At 39.8% G+C, this 16,691-nt stretch overlaps 1 protein-coding gene across 1 annotated transcript in view; it reads left to right on the plus strand.

Annotated features, from left to right (window-relative positions):
• LOC138953248 (uncharacterized) overlaps positions 1 to 16,691 on the plus strand; it is a 231,007-nt gene that overhangs the window by 181,644 nt on the left and 32,672 nt on the right. Inside the window, exons 31-35 of the mRNA XM_070325049.1 lie at positions 7,414 to 7,466; positions 10,553 to 10,749; positions 11,651 to 11,819; positions 13,349 to 13,426; positions 14,695 to 14,888. Of these exons, the coding sequence (XP_070181150.1) occupies positions 7,414 to 7,466; positions 10,553 to 10,749; positions 11,651 to 11,819; positions 13,349 to 13,426; positions 14,695 to 14,888 (691 nt within the window). The remainder of the gene's footprint in view (positions 1 to 7,413; positions 7,467 to 10,552; positions 10,750 to 11,650; positions 11,820 to 13,348; positions 13,427 to 14,694; positions 14,889 to 16,691) is intronic.

Raw genomic sequence — 16,691 nt, forward strand, 5'->3', positions numbered from 1 at the left:
AACAAGCGCTCTTTTAATAACTGTTCGCAATATTTAAGCAACCTACAACACTATGTTCATCAAAGAAACCTTGTCTCTCCTCTCTTTTACGATTCCTATCCTTTTTGATCAACCGACAACTTCGTCCCTTGATCGTTGTTTCCAACGCGACGGACGATCATCGTACTCCTGTTACGTTATTAACCCAAAGAATATCTTGTGGTCGCTAAACCACGCACATCAAACAACTTTCATCCAACCTCCCATCATTTAACTTGACATTTGTCAAGTTTTACCAATGTTTATTAACGTGTATGCCGGTAAATCATGTCAGCGCCACACAAATGGCCGCCAACACGGAACTGAAAAGAGAATTACTTCCCTTGCGTCGTCTACTTTTGGTTACGATACCAATTATTCTCACTCTTCTTTTGAAAGCTGAGGACAGCGATAGCGTGACAGATTGACTCTGTACGCCATGACTGTTCTGAACCTTCAATATCTAATCCTATAACATTAAACTTTCTACAAATAGGGCTCTCCCGCCACACTAGGATAACGACTTTTTGGTCACTTAATTATCGAGGCTATGGCGATGCGTGATTATTTTAAAGAGCGCAACATGAAAACAGAGTATAAACTACAAAAAAATAAAGTTTTGGACACAGTGAGATAAGCAAAGGCAGACTATTTTAATAAACTGATTTTTGAAAAAAAGGATACAGCTACAATCTGGCGAGCAGTGAATGAAATTCTTGATAAATCTAGGAAGGGATCAACCAATTCTCATTCACAAATATCTCCAAATGATTTTAACAAACACTTCATTTCGCTAGCAGACAACCTAAAATCTTGTCTCAAGCAAAACGATTCCCTTGATAAGGATGATAGTTTTGAAAAATTAAAAACATTCTGTGGACAAAAGTTGACTCAAACTGACACATTTTCTATTCCTCCAATCTCAGTGCACGAGGTAGGAAAACTGGTAGAACAAATGGCGAATAAGAAGTCAATGGGTCCAGACAAGATTCCAGTCAAGTTGCTAAAACTTGCTTTACCTTACATTGTCGATTCCCTAACTTATGTTTATAACCTAAGCATACAACACAATGTGTTCCCTTCTATTTTAAAGTGTGCAAAGGTATTACCACTTCCAAAAAATAAGGATCTTACAGACCCAAACAACTTTAGACCTATTTCCCTCTTACCTGTTCTATCTAAACCCTTAGAAAAGCACATACAAAAACACCTACTGGCATATATGGAAGAAATGAATCTGTTTCATACGTTTCAGTCTGGATTCCGCTCGAAGCATTCCTGCCACACCGCCTTAAGCTCTTTATGCGAGACTTGGCTGTCAGCAATAAACAAAGCAAAAATAACGGGAGCGTTGTTTCTGGACTTTAAGAAAGCCTTTGACCTAGTAGATCACTCACTTCTACTGGAGAAATTAAAGTGCTATTTAAAAGACGACTCCGCCTGTGCCTTTTTTGAATTGTATCTTTCAAAACGGAAACAGTATGTGTCCATTAACTGTAAAACTTTGTCAAACGAGTTTGTCAGGAGTGGTGTCCCTCAAGGGTCTGTATTAGGACCTATCTTGTTCTGTATTTATATAAATGACTTACCCCTTCATGTGTCCGATGAAAAAGTTAGATGTGAGTTCTTCGCGGATGACTCTTATGTTCACACCAGTCAAACATCTTTGGAATCCGTCAACTCTTCTCTTCAAACAAGTGTGGATGAAATCACTGAGTGGTGCGTTTCTAATGCAATGATCATTCATCCGATTAAAACAAAGAGTATGGTGATAACCACGAGACAAAAACACCAGTTAAGTCCTTTACTACTACAACTGTCAGTTGGCTCAACTCAAGTGCAGCAAGTTAGCGAACATAGAATATTAGGTGTTATCATTGATCAAGAGTTGAAATGGCAAACTCATTTGAGTAATATTTGCAAAGTAGTATCAAAGAATTTGTACCTGTTATCAAAATTAAGGCATTACGCCGATTCTGAAGCACTCAAAATATTCTATTACGCCCACATAATGCCTCATATAAACTTCGCTTCGACACTTTGGGATAACTGCAGTGATGTTCATTTAAAAAGACTCAATTCCCTGCATCGCCGAGCTGCAAAACTTATTCTGCATGATTTGAATAGGTCCACGGATGATAAACTAAAGCTCCTGAATTTCCTCCCTTTGAAAGATCAGTTGACGTTAAACAAGGCTGTGTTCATGTATAACATTCTAAACGACGACTGTCCTAAATATTTGCAATCACATTTCAAACATGCCACAAAAAGATATGGGTCCCAAAAAATCATCCCTCCTATACCTCGCATAGACCTCTACAAATCGAGCTTAGCCTTCTCGGGAGCTTTTCTCTGGAACTCCTTCCCCCAACAGATAAGAAATGCAACTTCAGTGAAAATGTTTAAGAGACAGTCACGTTCACACATCATTCGTGAATGAAATGTCTTGTTCGATTGTTATTTTGTTGAACATTTTGTACAAGTGTTAACGGATGTGTAGCTGATTTGAGCAACTTAATTCTCAAAACGAAAGGTTTAACTATGTCAATGTAATTTGTAATTTTTGAGTTCTCCTTATATAATTCCTTAAATGCACATTGTGTTGCAATCCATACAATGTAATTCTGTATCTTATCTGATTGAAGTTTTATTTTTTTATGTCCGTCTGTCTGTATGTGTTGTATAAAGGACAGGTTGGAAGAATAGGCTTTGCCTAATACCTTTATCCTTTTGTAATAAAGTTCTGAGTCTGAGTCTCTCTCTCTCTCTCTCTCTCTCTCTCTCTCTCTCTCTCTCTCTCTCTCTCTCTCTCTCTCTCATGTTTAATGAGAACATTAATTGATTCACCAGAACATTTTGTGTTTCATCAGAACATTATGTGCTTCATCAGAACATTGAGCTCGCTAAAGTGAGTTTGGCTGTTGTATAAGACACTGTGTTACACTTTCTTAGTTGACCTGGATTGCTGTACAACGGACCTTGTTGCCTCCAGTGTGTGAAACCGGTTACGGCCACGCAATCTTCGATTGTTTGAGGCATAATCGTGCCCCCTCCCTTCCCATTATCTAAAGTGAAGACCGGGCGGCTGCGCTTGTGTTTACTGCATTGTCTTCGTATTTTTGCAAAGGCCCTTGTCCTAGGTTTGGGGATTCACTGATTGTATCCTTCCTTTAATTTTTTAATTTTTGGTCAAGTTTCTTCCCTTCATTAATTTTGATCTTATATTGGAGTAATTGTTTGTGTGTGCGCGTGTATGTGAGTCATTAGGGCTGCGCAACTGTCTCACTTTCTCTTCTTTTTTTGTGTGTTTGTTCAATCTTCTTCCCATTTTGTGCTTGAATTTTTGCATATTTTGTTGTTGCTGTTAAATTGTTCTGATATTACACTTTTATTTAATGTCAACGGCGGATTCTTCTCTCCGTATCGGGCATTTGAACATTTACCATTTAGTCAACAAAGTGCCTGATGTTTGTGTATTTTTGAACAAACAACCACAGCTCGTACATCTTTTTGGTGTTTGCGAAACACGTCTAGATTCGCGTGTTTCGGACAGCCTGATTGATATTCCAAATTACTCTGTTTTACGACGCGATAGTTTTCGAACTGGCCAAACAGGTATTGTATGTCCATCGGTCTATTGCTGGCATTGTGAAGCGAAGGGCCGATCTTGAAGATGAAAATGTGGAATGTTTGTGGGTGGAGTTGAAAAATGGTAAATCCTCGCCTTTGTTAATATGTTATATATATCGGAATCCTGCTGAAACAACAAGTTGGAATGATGATTTTGTTTCCATGATGGACAGAGCAAAACGTCGGGATGAGAATGTACTATTGCTTGGTGATTTTAACATTAATTTACAGAGACCCCAAACAACTTGGGGCTCAACCACTGCTCTATTTGGTCTTCACCAGCTAGTTAAAACCCCTACCAGAGAAACCAATAATTCATCTACCCTTATTGATCACATTTATACTGATGATAAGACCACTGTTTCAAATGTACAAGTAGTACACTCCACTTTCAGTGATCATTATTCTGTTGTTTGCTCGATTGTTCTGAGATTGCCTAAATCACAGCATAAAGGTCATACAACTATCGAGTACAGAAGTTTTAAATACTTTGACGAGTCTGCCTTTTTCTGTGATCTTAATCGAGCAGTAACGCAGATGATGCTTGCAATCTTTTCCATGAGATTTTGAGTTCCATTATTGATAAACACGCTCCACTACGTCAGCATAGGGTGAAACATCCCCACCTGCCCCCTTGGTTGACATCGGACATTATGGAGGCTATAGCGTTGCGTGATTTCTTTAAAGAACATAACATGAAAAGCGAGTACAAATTACAAAGGAATGAAGTTTTGAAAGCGGTAAGGCAAGCAAAAGCAGATTATTTTAATAAATTGCTTTCTGATAAGAGAGATACTTCTACAATTTGGCGAGCAATGAATGAAATTATTGAAAAATCTCGAAAGAGATCGACCAAATCTCCGTCACAAATAACTCCAGAAGATTTTAATCAACACTTTATTTCGCTCGCAGAGAAACTGAAAGCCTATCTCACGCAGAATGAGTCCCTTGATAATGATGTCTCTCTAGACAAATTAAAAACATTTTGTGGACGAAAGTTGACTCAAAACGAAACGTTTTCTATTCCACCCATTACTGTCCACGAGGTTGGAAAACTGATAGAACAGATGGCGAATAAAAAGTCAATGGGTCCCGATAAGATTTCTGTCCGGTTGCTCAAACTTGCTTTACCATACATAATTGATTCACTGACTTATGTCTACAACCTTGGCATACAAAAAAAGTTTTCCCCTCTATTTTAAAATGTGCCAAGGTAGTGCCACTCCCAAAAAGCAAGGATCTTACGGACCCTAACAACTTTCGACCAATTTCCCTCTTACCTGTTTTATCTAAGCCTTTGGAGAAGCATATTCAGAAATATTTACTGGAATATATGGAACGAATGAATTTGTTTCATCCATTTTAGTCTGGATTTCGCTCTAAGCATTCATGCCACACTGCTCTCAGCTCTTTATGTGAAACTTGGTTATCAGCTATTAATGAGTCCGAAGTAACAGGAGCGTTATTCCTGGACTTTAAAAAAGCCTTTGGCCTTGTAGACCACTCCTTATTATTAAAGAAGTTACAATGCTACTTAAAAGATGACTCTGCTTGTGCCTTCTTCGAATCATATCTTTCAAAACGGACACACTATGTATTCATCAACTGTAAAACTTCGTCGAATGCTTTTGTCAAAAGTGGTGTGCCTCAATGGTCTGTATTAGGACCTATATTGTATTTATATAAATGATTTACCTCTACATGTGTCAGATGAGAAAGTAAGATGTGAGTTCTTTGCGGATAATTCATCAATCCACACCAGTCAAAAGTCTTTGGTAGCCGTCAACCAATCTCTTCAAACAAGTATAGATGAGATGACAGAATGGTTCACCACTAATGCAATGGTTATTCACCCTGTTAAGACGAAAAGTAAGGTGATTACAACTAGACAAAAACACCAATTAAAACCCTTACAGCTTCAACTGTCAATTGATTCAACTCAAGTGCAACAAGTTAAAGAGCATAAATGATTAGGGGTTACCGTTGATCAAGAATTGAAATGGCAAACTCACTTGAGTAAAATTTGCAAATTAGTATCTAAAAATGTGTACTTATTGTCTAAATTAAGGACATTATGCCGATGTGGAAGCACTCAAGTTGTTTTATTACGCCCACATAATGCCCCATATCAACTTTGCTTCAACACTTTGGTATAACTGCAGTGATGTTCATCTCAAACGACTCAATTCTCTTCATCGCCGTGCTGCAAAACTAATTCTGCATGAGTCAAATAAGCCAACAGATGATAAATTAAAGCTCCTTAATTTCCTTCCCTTGAAAGATCAGTTGACGCTAAACAAGGCTGTCTTTATGTACAAAGTAATTGACAATAATGTTCCTGGATATTTAAAATTACATTTTAGACATGCCACAAAAAGATATGGGTCCCAGAACCTGATTCCCCCCATCCCTCGTCTAGACTTGTATAAGTCAAGTTTAGCCTTTTCAGGAGCGTCTCTATGGAATTCCATACCCCTACACCTCCGAAATGCCTCCTCTGTGAAAACGTTTAGGCGCCAGTTTCATTCCCGCTTAATGGGTAAATAGAACACTTTTCATGTCTGATATTTTTGTGCTTTTTACATTTAGTCAAGTTATGTTTGTATTTTGATTTGTTCTTTATGTGTATGTATTGATAATGGTGTACATGCAAATGATTGGGACAATTCCTCCCCACATTTTTTTTTTCCATTTTGTTATTAGTTGTTTTGGATGTTTATATGCAATGCATTATTGCAACTATGCTGCAATTTCCACACTTTTTAGTTTTTCCCATTTTTGAGTGTGTATACAAAACCATAACCCTTTTCCTTATTAGCCTACTATTTACATTATGTACGTCTGTAGGAAACAATAAACTTGTCAATTTTACTATTTATATTCTGTGCGTCTGTATTAAGTGTTTGTATAAGGGACAGGTTGTAAGATTAGGCTTTGCCTAAAACCTCTATCCTTTGGTAATAAAGTTCAGTTTCAGTTTCAGTTTCTCTCTCTCTCTCTCTCTCTCTCTCTCTCTCTCCGCACCCCCCCCCCCCCCACACACACACACACACACACACGGGCCGTGCACACACACCGTGCACACACACACACGGGCCGTGCACACACACCGCACACACACACACACACACACACACACACACACACACACACACACACACATACAGATTATTCCAGTTATTGTAAGCAAGTTATGGGAAATTTGGTATCTTCCATGACTACATCTTTTATAACAAGACTGTAGCATTAAGACTGGCAAATAGTTCATCCGCCCACAATGAACTCTGCAAGCAAACAACGAAGGAAATCGTGTTGCTTTATTGTCTGTTACCGAGAGTATAACTTTAAAAGATAATGCTAACTGGAAAAGATTAATCCAGATCTGCAGTTGCACTGATTCAAGCCATAAACTTTGAGGGACAATCTCTTGAAACAAATATCGTGATCAAAAACCGGTCTTTTCAACTTTAGAAGAGCTTTGAGAATTGCAACTCTCTTTTATTGCTAAGCTGCCATGCGGTGATAGTACGGTATTAATAAACGGTATGCCTTCATAGCAGCATCTTGGCATTATTCACTCGGATGAATAAACAAATGTTCCAAAAATACTGTTCGTGACATTATTAATCAAGAAGTGGGGGATGGGCGTTAACTGGGTAGTATGGCCTATGCACAGCTTTCGGCCCAAAGTTGGGGGTGGGCGTTTACTCGATACTGGGCGTATACAAGGTAGTTTACGGTAACTGTTTCTTTCTGCGTGCATAGATGACGTGGACGAAGCTCTGAGAGAGGGCCCTGACGTGCAGCAACTCAGAAAGGTCAGCTTTCATTTCTTTTACTTTCGTGCCACTAGTATCCAATTTTAGTTGTAAGCTCAACAGACTGGCAAGCTATTTTTGATGTAGTCATTGTATAGACATGCAATCAGGGATTTATCTATTGGCAACGACTGTTAGAATATCGTCACGCTCATAAGAAACATACCTATCTCAGTGTTAGGCATTTCTGTAGTGAAACTACAGGGGAAGCTACTGGAAGGGTATCTATCATGTGTTAGTACAAACTCTTAGACCATCGGAAACCATTGCCACGGTAACGTAAGCAAAACTGCCGATCTCGTTGCTTGAGTTAGGCACTATTTCTTTATGATACAGGAAGACTTGTTTTGTGAATATGAAAGTATGCAAAAGCTCTTTGTAGGTTGTTACGCAGTTTTGCTGATTGAAAATGTTGCTGTCAACTCTTTATCTCACGTTTATCCAGCTATCACCGCTCGAGATAGGGAGTTTGCAACTTATAACTAAAATTGCAGATTGTTCTGAAACCAAAGAAAGTTTTTTGAAAACATCAAAAAATGACATAGGCAATTATCTTATGAGCGTGACGATACGAGGATTTCTCAAAGTCTTCCGTTGCGGCTATGATTTACGACACACATCATGCCTCAGTTTGAGATATGTTGAACAAAAGGGTTTAGATCTGGTGACAACAGCAGCAAACGTGTGTCATACGTGTACCCAAATACAGACGTACAACAGGATTGTGTTTGGTACTATCATGTCCTGCTGCCCTGCTTTTTGTTGTCCAGGCGTTAAATTGGTAACTTCAACAAAGAGTGTTGCCTGTTAAAACGAGGCGTTGTGCCTATTAAGGGCAGGTGGGCCAGTGCAAAATTGACCAAATCGTTGAAAACACTGTTTTGGGTATTTTAGCAGATTATGTTTCCATAACATACCTATCATCCATGTGTGTCGGTGTTTTTGTCAAAAGTGTCCTATTTATCTGTCAATAAAGACAAAATGTGAACATGTGTGGCATTGATTGTCTTCTGTAGTCGATATTCCCCCGCCAAAAAATGTCTCATTTCAAAGGCTAGTTACGGCTTTGTCCTCAGCAAAACAGTGCATTCACGACATACGAAACTGCGCAGCAGCTCTTGACCTATAACATGACATCAGTGTTTTGATGAATGTTCCATTCACTCAGCCACTTGTCCGTTGCAAAGGCAGCAATCGTAATCGAACGGAAATGTCCTTATTTGGAAGGTACTCGACATCCATTGGTTCGTGTCATAAACCGAAATCGGGAACCAGTTTACTTTGTGAGTGCGCATGCTCAGCTTACGAATTTTGCATACGGAAACTGCCGAAGAGACTCTCGGCCATGACGGGAACACCCGAAGTTCACTCGGTTTTACAACATCCTGGTTACACATCAAACGATCGGTGACAACCGAAAGCGAATTTTTCCTTGAGAAACAACCTTTGATACGATAACAATGGCTCGAAATAAGAAAGAGGACAACGTCTTTATTAGTTCGGTTAGCAACAACAAGTAGTTCCGCTGGCACTAGGCCAAAGTTTGGATTCTGTCGGTGTTTCCGATACAGAGGAAAGCTTTGATCTCCACGCAGATCCACAGGTCGCCATTTCCGAACACGCCATGCAGCAGACTTTTTTACGTCTCGGCACTGGCTTGCTTTGCGCTGAATTTGAGTCAGTTTCTGTGCAGTATCTCCTCGACAAGCAAGTTGAGCATTTGCTACGCAAAAAAACAAAAACAGGAGAAAGTATCCAACATCAGTCAGATTATCGGTAATGTTTGCTGGGCCTGCCATTTCCCGAACGAAACTGGATCAGCAACTGTTTGTATCAATCTGCGCTTTCGTAAATTCCGTCACTGTCTTGACGAACTGTGTCATTTTCTTCACCGCGATACACAGTTCATTGCGAAGAGCTTCCTCAGTAAATCGTTCAGATTCCATGTACGATTTGTTGTCAAAAAACAACTCAAACGAAAGTTTCAAACTCATCATCCTCCATCTTGCTTGTCGAAGCACCAAAGTACTGTATCGATGTAAAAACAAAAGCAGAAAACTTCGAGGAAACCAACAAATCGACGAGATAACGGAAGGAAATAAGTCTCGTTCTGGCTCAAGTAAGTAACCGTTAAAAATACCGTTATTCTCGCATGCAAATACAAACGAGAATCGGGTCATTGATACACGTTTAGCGCTGTGGCAGTATCCCCATGCTGGTTGACAGAGGGAAAGAAAGGATGGACGCATAAATTCTCTGCTGGCGTGCTAAAGGCTAAGTAGTTTGCAATTCAAATAAACTAAGCTGTTCATTCATAACACAGTTTTGTCCTTGTGTGTCTGTTTCAATAGTGTTTCTGTGGTGTTCAATCTTCAATGTCGTTTTTCTCAGTTCAGCCATTTTGCCTACGGTTACGTCTTGGGTTACGCGATTTCTCTGGCTGTAATTTAGCTAGAGCAATATTTTCTTTTGTAGTTTGTGCAGAATATAACATTCTGGGGGATTACGAAGGGATTTTGCTGAAATTTTATTATAGTCATATCCAGATTATTTCAAAAAATAATTTCGCAAGCGTTACCCTAAAGTTTGACAGTTGTAACAAAGAAGTGTTCCTAACTCCAAATATAAATATAATAAACAAGATCTGCTTCGTAATCCCCTAGAGCATACCCAGAAGGATAAAATAAAACAATAATTAGAAGTGTGACAATCACATCTGATGAAAATCCGTGTATCTCCTGTACTCCACTTTTGTCTGTATTTTGACTGTTTTTGTCGCGTAAAACAAAAACCAGCAACCGAAAATACAAAAAGTGACTATTCTTTGTCATCATTTGTTCATTTCTTTCATAAAATAACATTCAGACACAATAAAACATTGAAAATTAAAAAAAAGGTAGTGCACTGGCCCACCTCCCCTTAATAGGGACAGTTTTGCCTGCTTGAACAATAATGGTTGCCTGTCAACTTAGCTGGGTGTGCATCCTTGTGTTAATTGATTACATACACGCCGTATTGTATTTTACATCATTATACGAATCAGTTGTTTGAATCTGACGAAGATATCTGATAAACTACCATATTAGCTGGAGCTGGCGAAGCTTGGCGCACCCACTGAAGCGATGAAAAAGCTGATGAAAAATCTGATGGACTCTTCTTGGTTTCCCCGCGGCGTGTCGCCAGACATGCCTGGCGTCTTTGGTGCCTTGATGGAGTTGCTGAATCCTAGCACTGACCCGGATGTCCTGCAGGAGGCCATCCAGTTCGCACTAAAAATGATGAGGTAAAAGAAAATTCGTCCATTGGTGTAAAATACCTTTATTGTGTCCGAAGTTGGCTTCGCGAACTTGCGCCAAAAAAAGTTCAATGCCAAAGCTTCGTGCAGCGAGCTTCGTGAAGTTGACTACACCCAATCCAAACCCGACTGAAATTATTTACTAAAATATGTTGCCATGATATTATTGTGACAATGGTATTACCCAGAGATTGGCTCCACATTGGTCTAGTCTACGTAAGGATGGTTCGCTTGGTTTAAGCATTTTTCCTCCTCTTTAGGCTACATAAAATCGTTTCACACACACACACACACACACACACACACACACACATGTATATACATATACTATGTATGCGTATTATGAGCAAAATTATTGGTATCGCAGTGTATGAATTCTTGGACAACTCAAGCATACATATATGTGACCCTCCACCACGAAATGAGTCGCATGTCACCTCGCGCGGTTCTGCGCTAGGCTTAATATAAGTCCGGAGAGTGTCTGGTAACAGTGTGAGGGTCACCTTAGTCACAGGCTTATAACTCAAACAGTTTTCGTTCTTTTCTAAAACGGTTTTCACCACTGGATAGAGCACAAAAAATTCTTTAGGAAAATGTAAAAATATGAAAATCATGCAAAGGTGACATGCGACTCATTTCGTGGTGGAGGGTCACATATGTAAGGTTCTTTGGGATTGCCGAACATTGCCCTAAATGAACAGGCTACTCACCTGAACTGCAGTATTCACATATATACCCTATACTTATATATGTTCACACGTGACTTTATCGAGACTGAAATTCTTGCCTTTTTTGTGAGTTACCCTTACTTTTCAAAACAAGTCAAAGAATGCCCACTAGCTTCTACTTGTTGTTTTGATTTTTGATTATTTTAACACGATGATGACAGATCGGGAGAGCTGCCCAAGATTTTACAGAAAATGCTCACGAAGACGATCGCGGAGCTGATGCTTGAGATTGACGAAGAGCTGTGCTTAAGCTTGTTGCCCGAGCTCGCCATCACCCTGAACAATAAAGATCTGATGCAGCTGATGGGCAACATGGTCAAATTCTTTGATGTAAGATTAAGGGCTGCTTGTTAATTCGGTAGTTCGTGTTGTTGTAGAAGCCATGATGGAGGTGCACGAACCGAAAGTGGCTGCCATCCAAACTGGAGAGAACAAACCGGAGGGTCTGATTGGTTGAAGTCACATGAAATCTCAATTTCAACCAATCCAACACTACGGGTGGCTCCCGTTTGGTTGGTGACTTCGTCTTGCACCTAAATCCCGGAGGCCAGTTCTGAGTGGCTCTTGCCTACGATTGTTTGGTCAGCAGGGCTCCCTAAACTGTATGTGAGTCACTGTTACCTATACGCACTAGAAGCCGAAAAGAGTAGGCCTACTAAAAATGTTATAAGGGGGTCCCACGACGCACGTTACCCAAAAAGAGCGGGACCCGTGACGAGCTTAATGGGCGTTATCATGCGTACCGCTGATAAGGATTTTCAGACTGTAATCGTCTACTATAGTTTCCACACAAAGAGGACAAACATTTACACTTGGCTACATTTCGAAGACAGGAACGTTTTCTGCGATATGTGTACCGACGCTAATTCTTGGAGTTAATCTAACTGATTCTTAAAGGAACTGTCCCACATGTATAACGTTCTTTCTTTTATTTCTTTATTTGGTGTTTAACGTTGATTGTATAAACATATTCACTATACAAAAATGAGTCATGGGAAATGTATGCTGAAGTGGGTATAATGTTGAGCAGTATATGTCACATGTGCTTGTCTATTGTAATGAACACGTCTTTTTGCGTCTTATGCTCTGTTCTGTATGTTCTGTGCATTGCATGACAAAATGTAAACACACTACCTGAATAAAACACTGTTCAAGAAACACAATGTTTGTTGTGAAGGTCTTGCAAAGCTTCCAAAGTCCATCTGGTCTAGGAACCCTCTTACATTTTGCCGAGGAGGTCCTTGTACGCCCTAAAAATTAAAATTGAAGGTTCCGGGACCCTCTAAGTGAGGGTTCTTTGGTGAGCCCTGTTTCAGTGATTCCTTCATTTTCCTTCCTGTGCAGACTAAATAGTTTCTGCTGCATAAGTAACTATTTAAATAATGATAATCTGAAAATAATGATCTTATTTAAATTTTAACTTGTCCTTGTTATTTTATAATAATATAAGATGAAAACATTCTGAGTTAGGGTTAGCGGGAATATGTGTGCTTGTTGTTATATATGAACCTATGAGTTTTTGTCTTGTTGAATGTCATTATAATTCTTATTTAACGTTTAAGTTATAATCGTTTACAGGTTATGTCAAAGAAACATTTCCATTCTAATCTACCATTTTAATGGACCATAAAGTTTGGTTAATGTTATTGTTATTGTTATTCAGAAATTGTTTGGTCAATATCTCTCTAGTGACTCTCCACCGAAAAGTCTTTTGTGTATGAATGTCCAATTGCTGCCAAAGGCGTATAGTCGGTGCTACATTTCTTATCTAAGACTCACTGTTTCGTTCATTGCGTTTCATGCATCAATTCTTTCCCTTCAGAATGTTTACGTTTGTTGCATGGCTCCAACTTACACAGAATTACACAAGTGAGAGGGTACAAAGATTGGAGACTCGACTAGTGGAAATGGAAGGCAAGAAGCGTGCGTTTATAGAGGTTTGTACACCCGTGACTTGTTTTGCATTTACCTTGTTGTCAGTTAAAAGACCCACATCAAGGTACGCGTTAAAGTTATTTTTTGATGACTGGTAAATTTGAATCATTATACTGACGAACGAAAATACAAATGTGTACCTGCACTGCTCTTTGCTTTTACCACGCGTTCAAGTTCATGATCCATGCAGAGTCTGTTTGGCATAGAGAGAAAGTGTTAGAGAGGAATACACGAATTGTACAGAAGCCAAAAATTTAGGCCAGGGGTATATGTCGCTTCCCTAAAACCTGCAAGACAATAGCAGCACTTGTTTGCTCTTCTGAGTAATCACTCAGTCATAGTAATAAGCAGTGTGCGCTCTAATGGGTGGGCGGGCGGTCGGCTGGCCGGCGCCAAACGAAAAAAACCTTAACGTTGAGGTTCTCACAGATGTTATTAAAGCTAGAGTTTTTAAACTGTACACGCTTTTAGGGCTGGATGACCTCCAGACATGAACAACGTATGGCTGACACTAAACAAATTTGAAGATTACAGTTGGGTCAAGTTTAGGTCTCACAAAAACACTATCACAGTGTACCTTCTACATGTTCGATGCTAGATTATTGAAACTTCACATACTTTCAGGGTTTAATGACGTTTATACGTGAGCATGCTTGTTCCTGGTCAAATATCAAAGTCACAATGAGATCGAACTTAAATCAATCGCATGGAAAACATTGTTAAACGTGTATGGAGCTAGCTAGAGCAGCAGATGATATGTTTTGACTCATATTACTTATGACGAAGGTGAGTCGTATGAGTATTTGCTTTTCTTGTTCCTAAATTCAATATAAAAATCGCGATTAGTACGTATGGTCCAACAGCGGTCAAGCTAAATTTGCTGGGTGTCGGTGTTAATATACAATGCATATATGTTGGCATTCATACCGACCCTGCAGAAATGCAGAAAGAAGCTTTCCTCCCAAGCTGAAATATCTCTCGGTATTGTCAGAGGTAAAGTTTTATATCAAAAGTTTTACTATCACAGCGCAGTAAAAATGACGGGGTTTTTTCGACTTAAAAAACAGATTCTGGAAGATATCTTAAATCAAAAAGAGCAAAATTAAGAAACATCCAGTTAGCATGTTACAATGGCGCAACGGTCTAACATGCAGAATTTTACAAATGACGATGGGTTGAAAACTGACTAAGAATCAGAAATGAAGACCCCTGCACCTGCATGTTGTTCTTCGTGCAACTTATTCACTCCAGTGTGACATTCTCCACACAGAATCTGAAGAAACTGGGCCATCCCACGGCGGAACTGACGGGAGTACTGGAGCAAGTGAGGGCTCAGTCCTGGTTCCCCAGCAATATCCCCCAGCACCTGCCCAGCACCTGCCTCGCCTGGATGTCCGTGCTGGTCCCGTTGACTGACCCCCCTGCCCTGCACGAAGCTGTCCAGTTCACCTGCACAACGATTGCGTGAGTTGTTTGAGGCTATCTCATTGGCAGGTAAATGTTGCGAGCGGCACTAGAAGACTGCATTCTTGACCTCCTATTCTTCTCTCTGTCTTTAAGTAATAAAGATCCATCCATCAATCAACCCATCAATCAGTCTCTCGCTCGCTCTCTCTCTCTCTCTTTCTCTCTCTCTCTCTCTTTCTCTCTCTCTCTCTCTAGATTCTCTCTCTCTCTCTTTCATGTGTGTATTATAGTAGGGACTAGCTGTAAGAAAGGACCATATGGACCTAATGCTATCATCCCTCGGTAATAAAGTTTTCGAGTTCGAGTTCTCTCTCTCTCTCTCTCTCTCTCTCTCTCTCTCTCTCTCTCTCTCTCTCTCTCTCTTTTATGTGTGTATTATAGTAGGGACTAGCTGTAAGAAAGGACCATTTGGACCTAATGCTATCATCCCTCGGTAATACATTTTTCGAGTTCGAGTTCGAGTTCTCTCTCTCTCTCTCTCTCTGTCTGTCTCTCTCTCTCTCTCTCTCTCTCTGTCTCTCTCTCTCTCTCTATTCTCTCTCTCTGTCTTTCTATCTCTCTCTCTCTGTCTCTCTCTCTCTCTTTCCCCCCCCCCCTCTCTCTCTCTCTCTCTCTCTTTACATTTAGTCAAGTTTTGACTAAATGTTTTAAAGGGGGAATTGAGACGAGGGTCGTGGTGTATGTGTGTGTCTGTGCGTGTGTGTGTGTAGAGCGATTCAGACTAAACTACTGGACCGATCTTTATGAAATTTGACATGAGAGTTCCTGGGAATGATATCCCCGGAATTTTTTTTTTCGAAAAATGTCTTTGATGACGTCATATCCGGCTTTTTGTAAAAGTTGAGGCGGCAATGTCACACCCTAATTTTTCAATCAAATTGTCGGTTCCTGATTCCAAAAACATATAGATATGATATGTTTGGATTAAAAACACGCTCAGAAAGTTAAAACGAAGAGGTACAGAAAAGCGTGCTATCCTCTTCAGCGCAACTACTACCCCGCTCTTCTTGTCAATTTCACTGCCTTTGCCACGAGCGGTGGACTGACGATGCTACGAGTGTACGGTCTTGCTGAAAAATTGCATTGCGTTCAGTTTCATTCTGTGAATTCGACAGCTTGACTAAATGTTGTATTTTCGCCTTACGCGACTTGTAGAATCTATAGCTTTGAAACTTCGAACACTTGAAGGGTTTGATAATCTTCCGACGTGACCCTAGTTTGGTGATCCATGTCACATTTTGAGGTCACAGGGGGGTCATGTTTGTAAAAGCTTTACATTGAGGTCTTCTCAGTTATTTTGGGAGCAAAAGCCTCCACATTTCACGAAATTGTAGGTGTTGGTAATCAGCAGACATGACTAAAATTTTCACCACTGAACATGTCCACTGAGCTATCAAGAATATAAGTCTTGACCTCATTAAGCTATGATGTCATTTGATTTGGTCACAGTCTTGGCTACTCTTGGTGATGACATTATGTTATGATGTCATAGTGTCAGAAATGAGGTCACTCAAGTGTCTGAGAGTACATATTTTGTCTGGGCTAGCCAAGACTCAAAAATACTTTTTTCAAAAATAATTTGGTGGATGTTGAGTATGTCAGGCTAGTGATGGTGGTGGGAAGGAGGTTGGTTTGAATATATATAAGTTACACACTCCGAGTTCTGAATATCGTGCATATTTTCCCTAGGGTCGATCTTCAGGTATTACCGAGCCTCTGGCGAGGTAATACCTGAAAATCTACCAGAGGAAAAATATGCACGATATTCAGGACGAGGTGTGTAAGCGTTTTATCCCTTTA

This window comes from Littorina saxatilis, linkage group LG2 (assembly GCF_037325665.1).
Source record: "Littorina saxatilis isolate snail1 linkage group LG2, US_GU_Lsax_2.0, whole genome shotgun sequence".
Classification (NCBI taxonomy): domain Eukaryota; kingdom Metazoa; phylum Mollusca; class Gastropoda; order Littorinimorpha; family Littorinidae; genus Littorina; species Littorina saxatilis.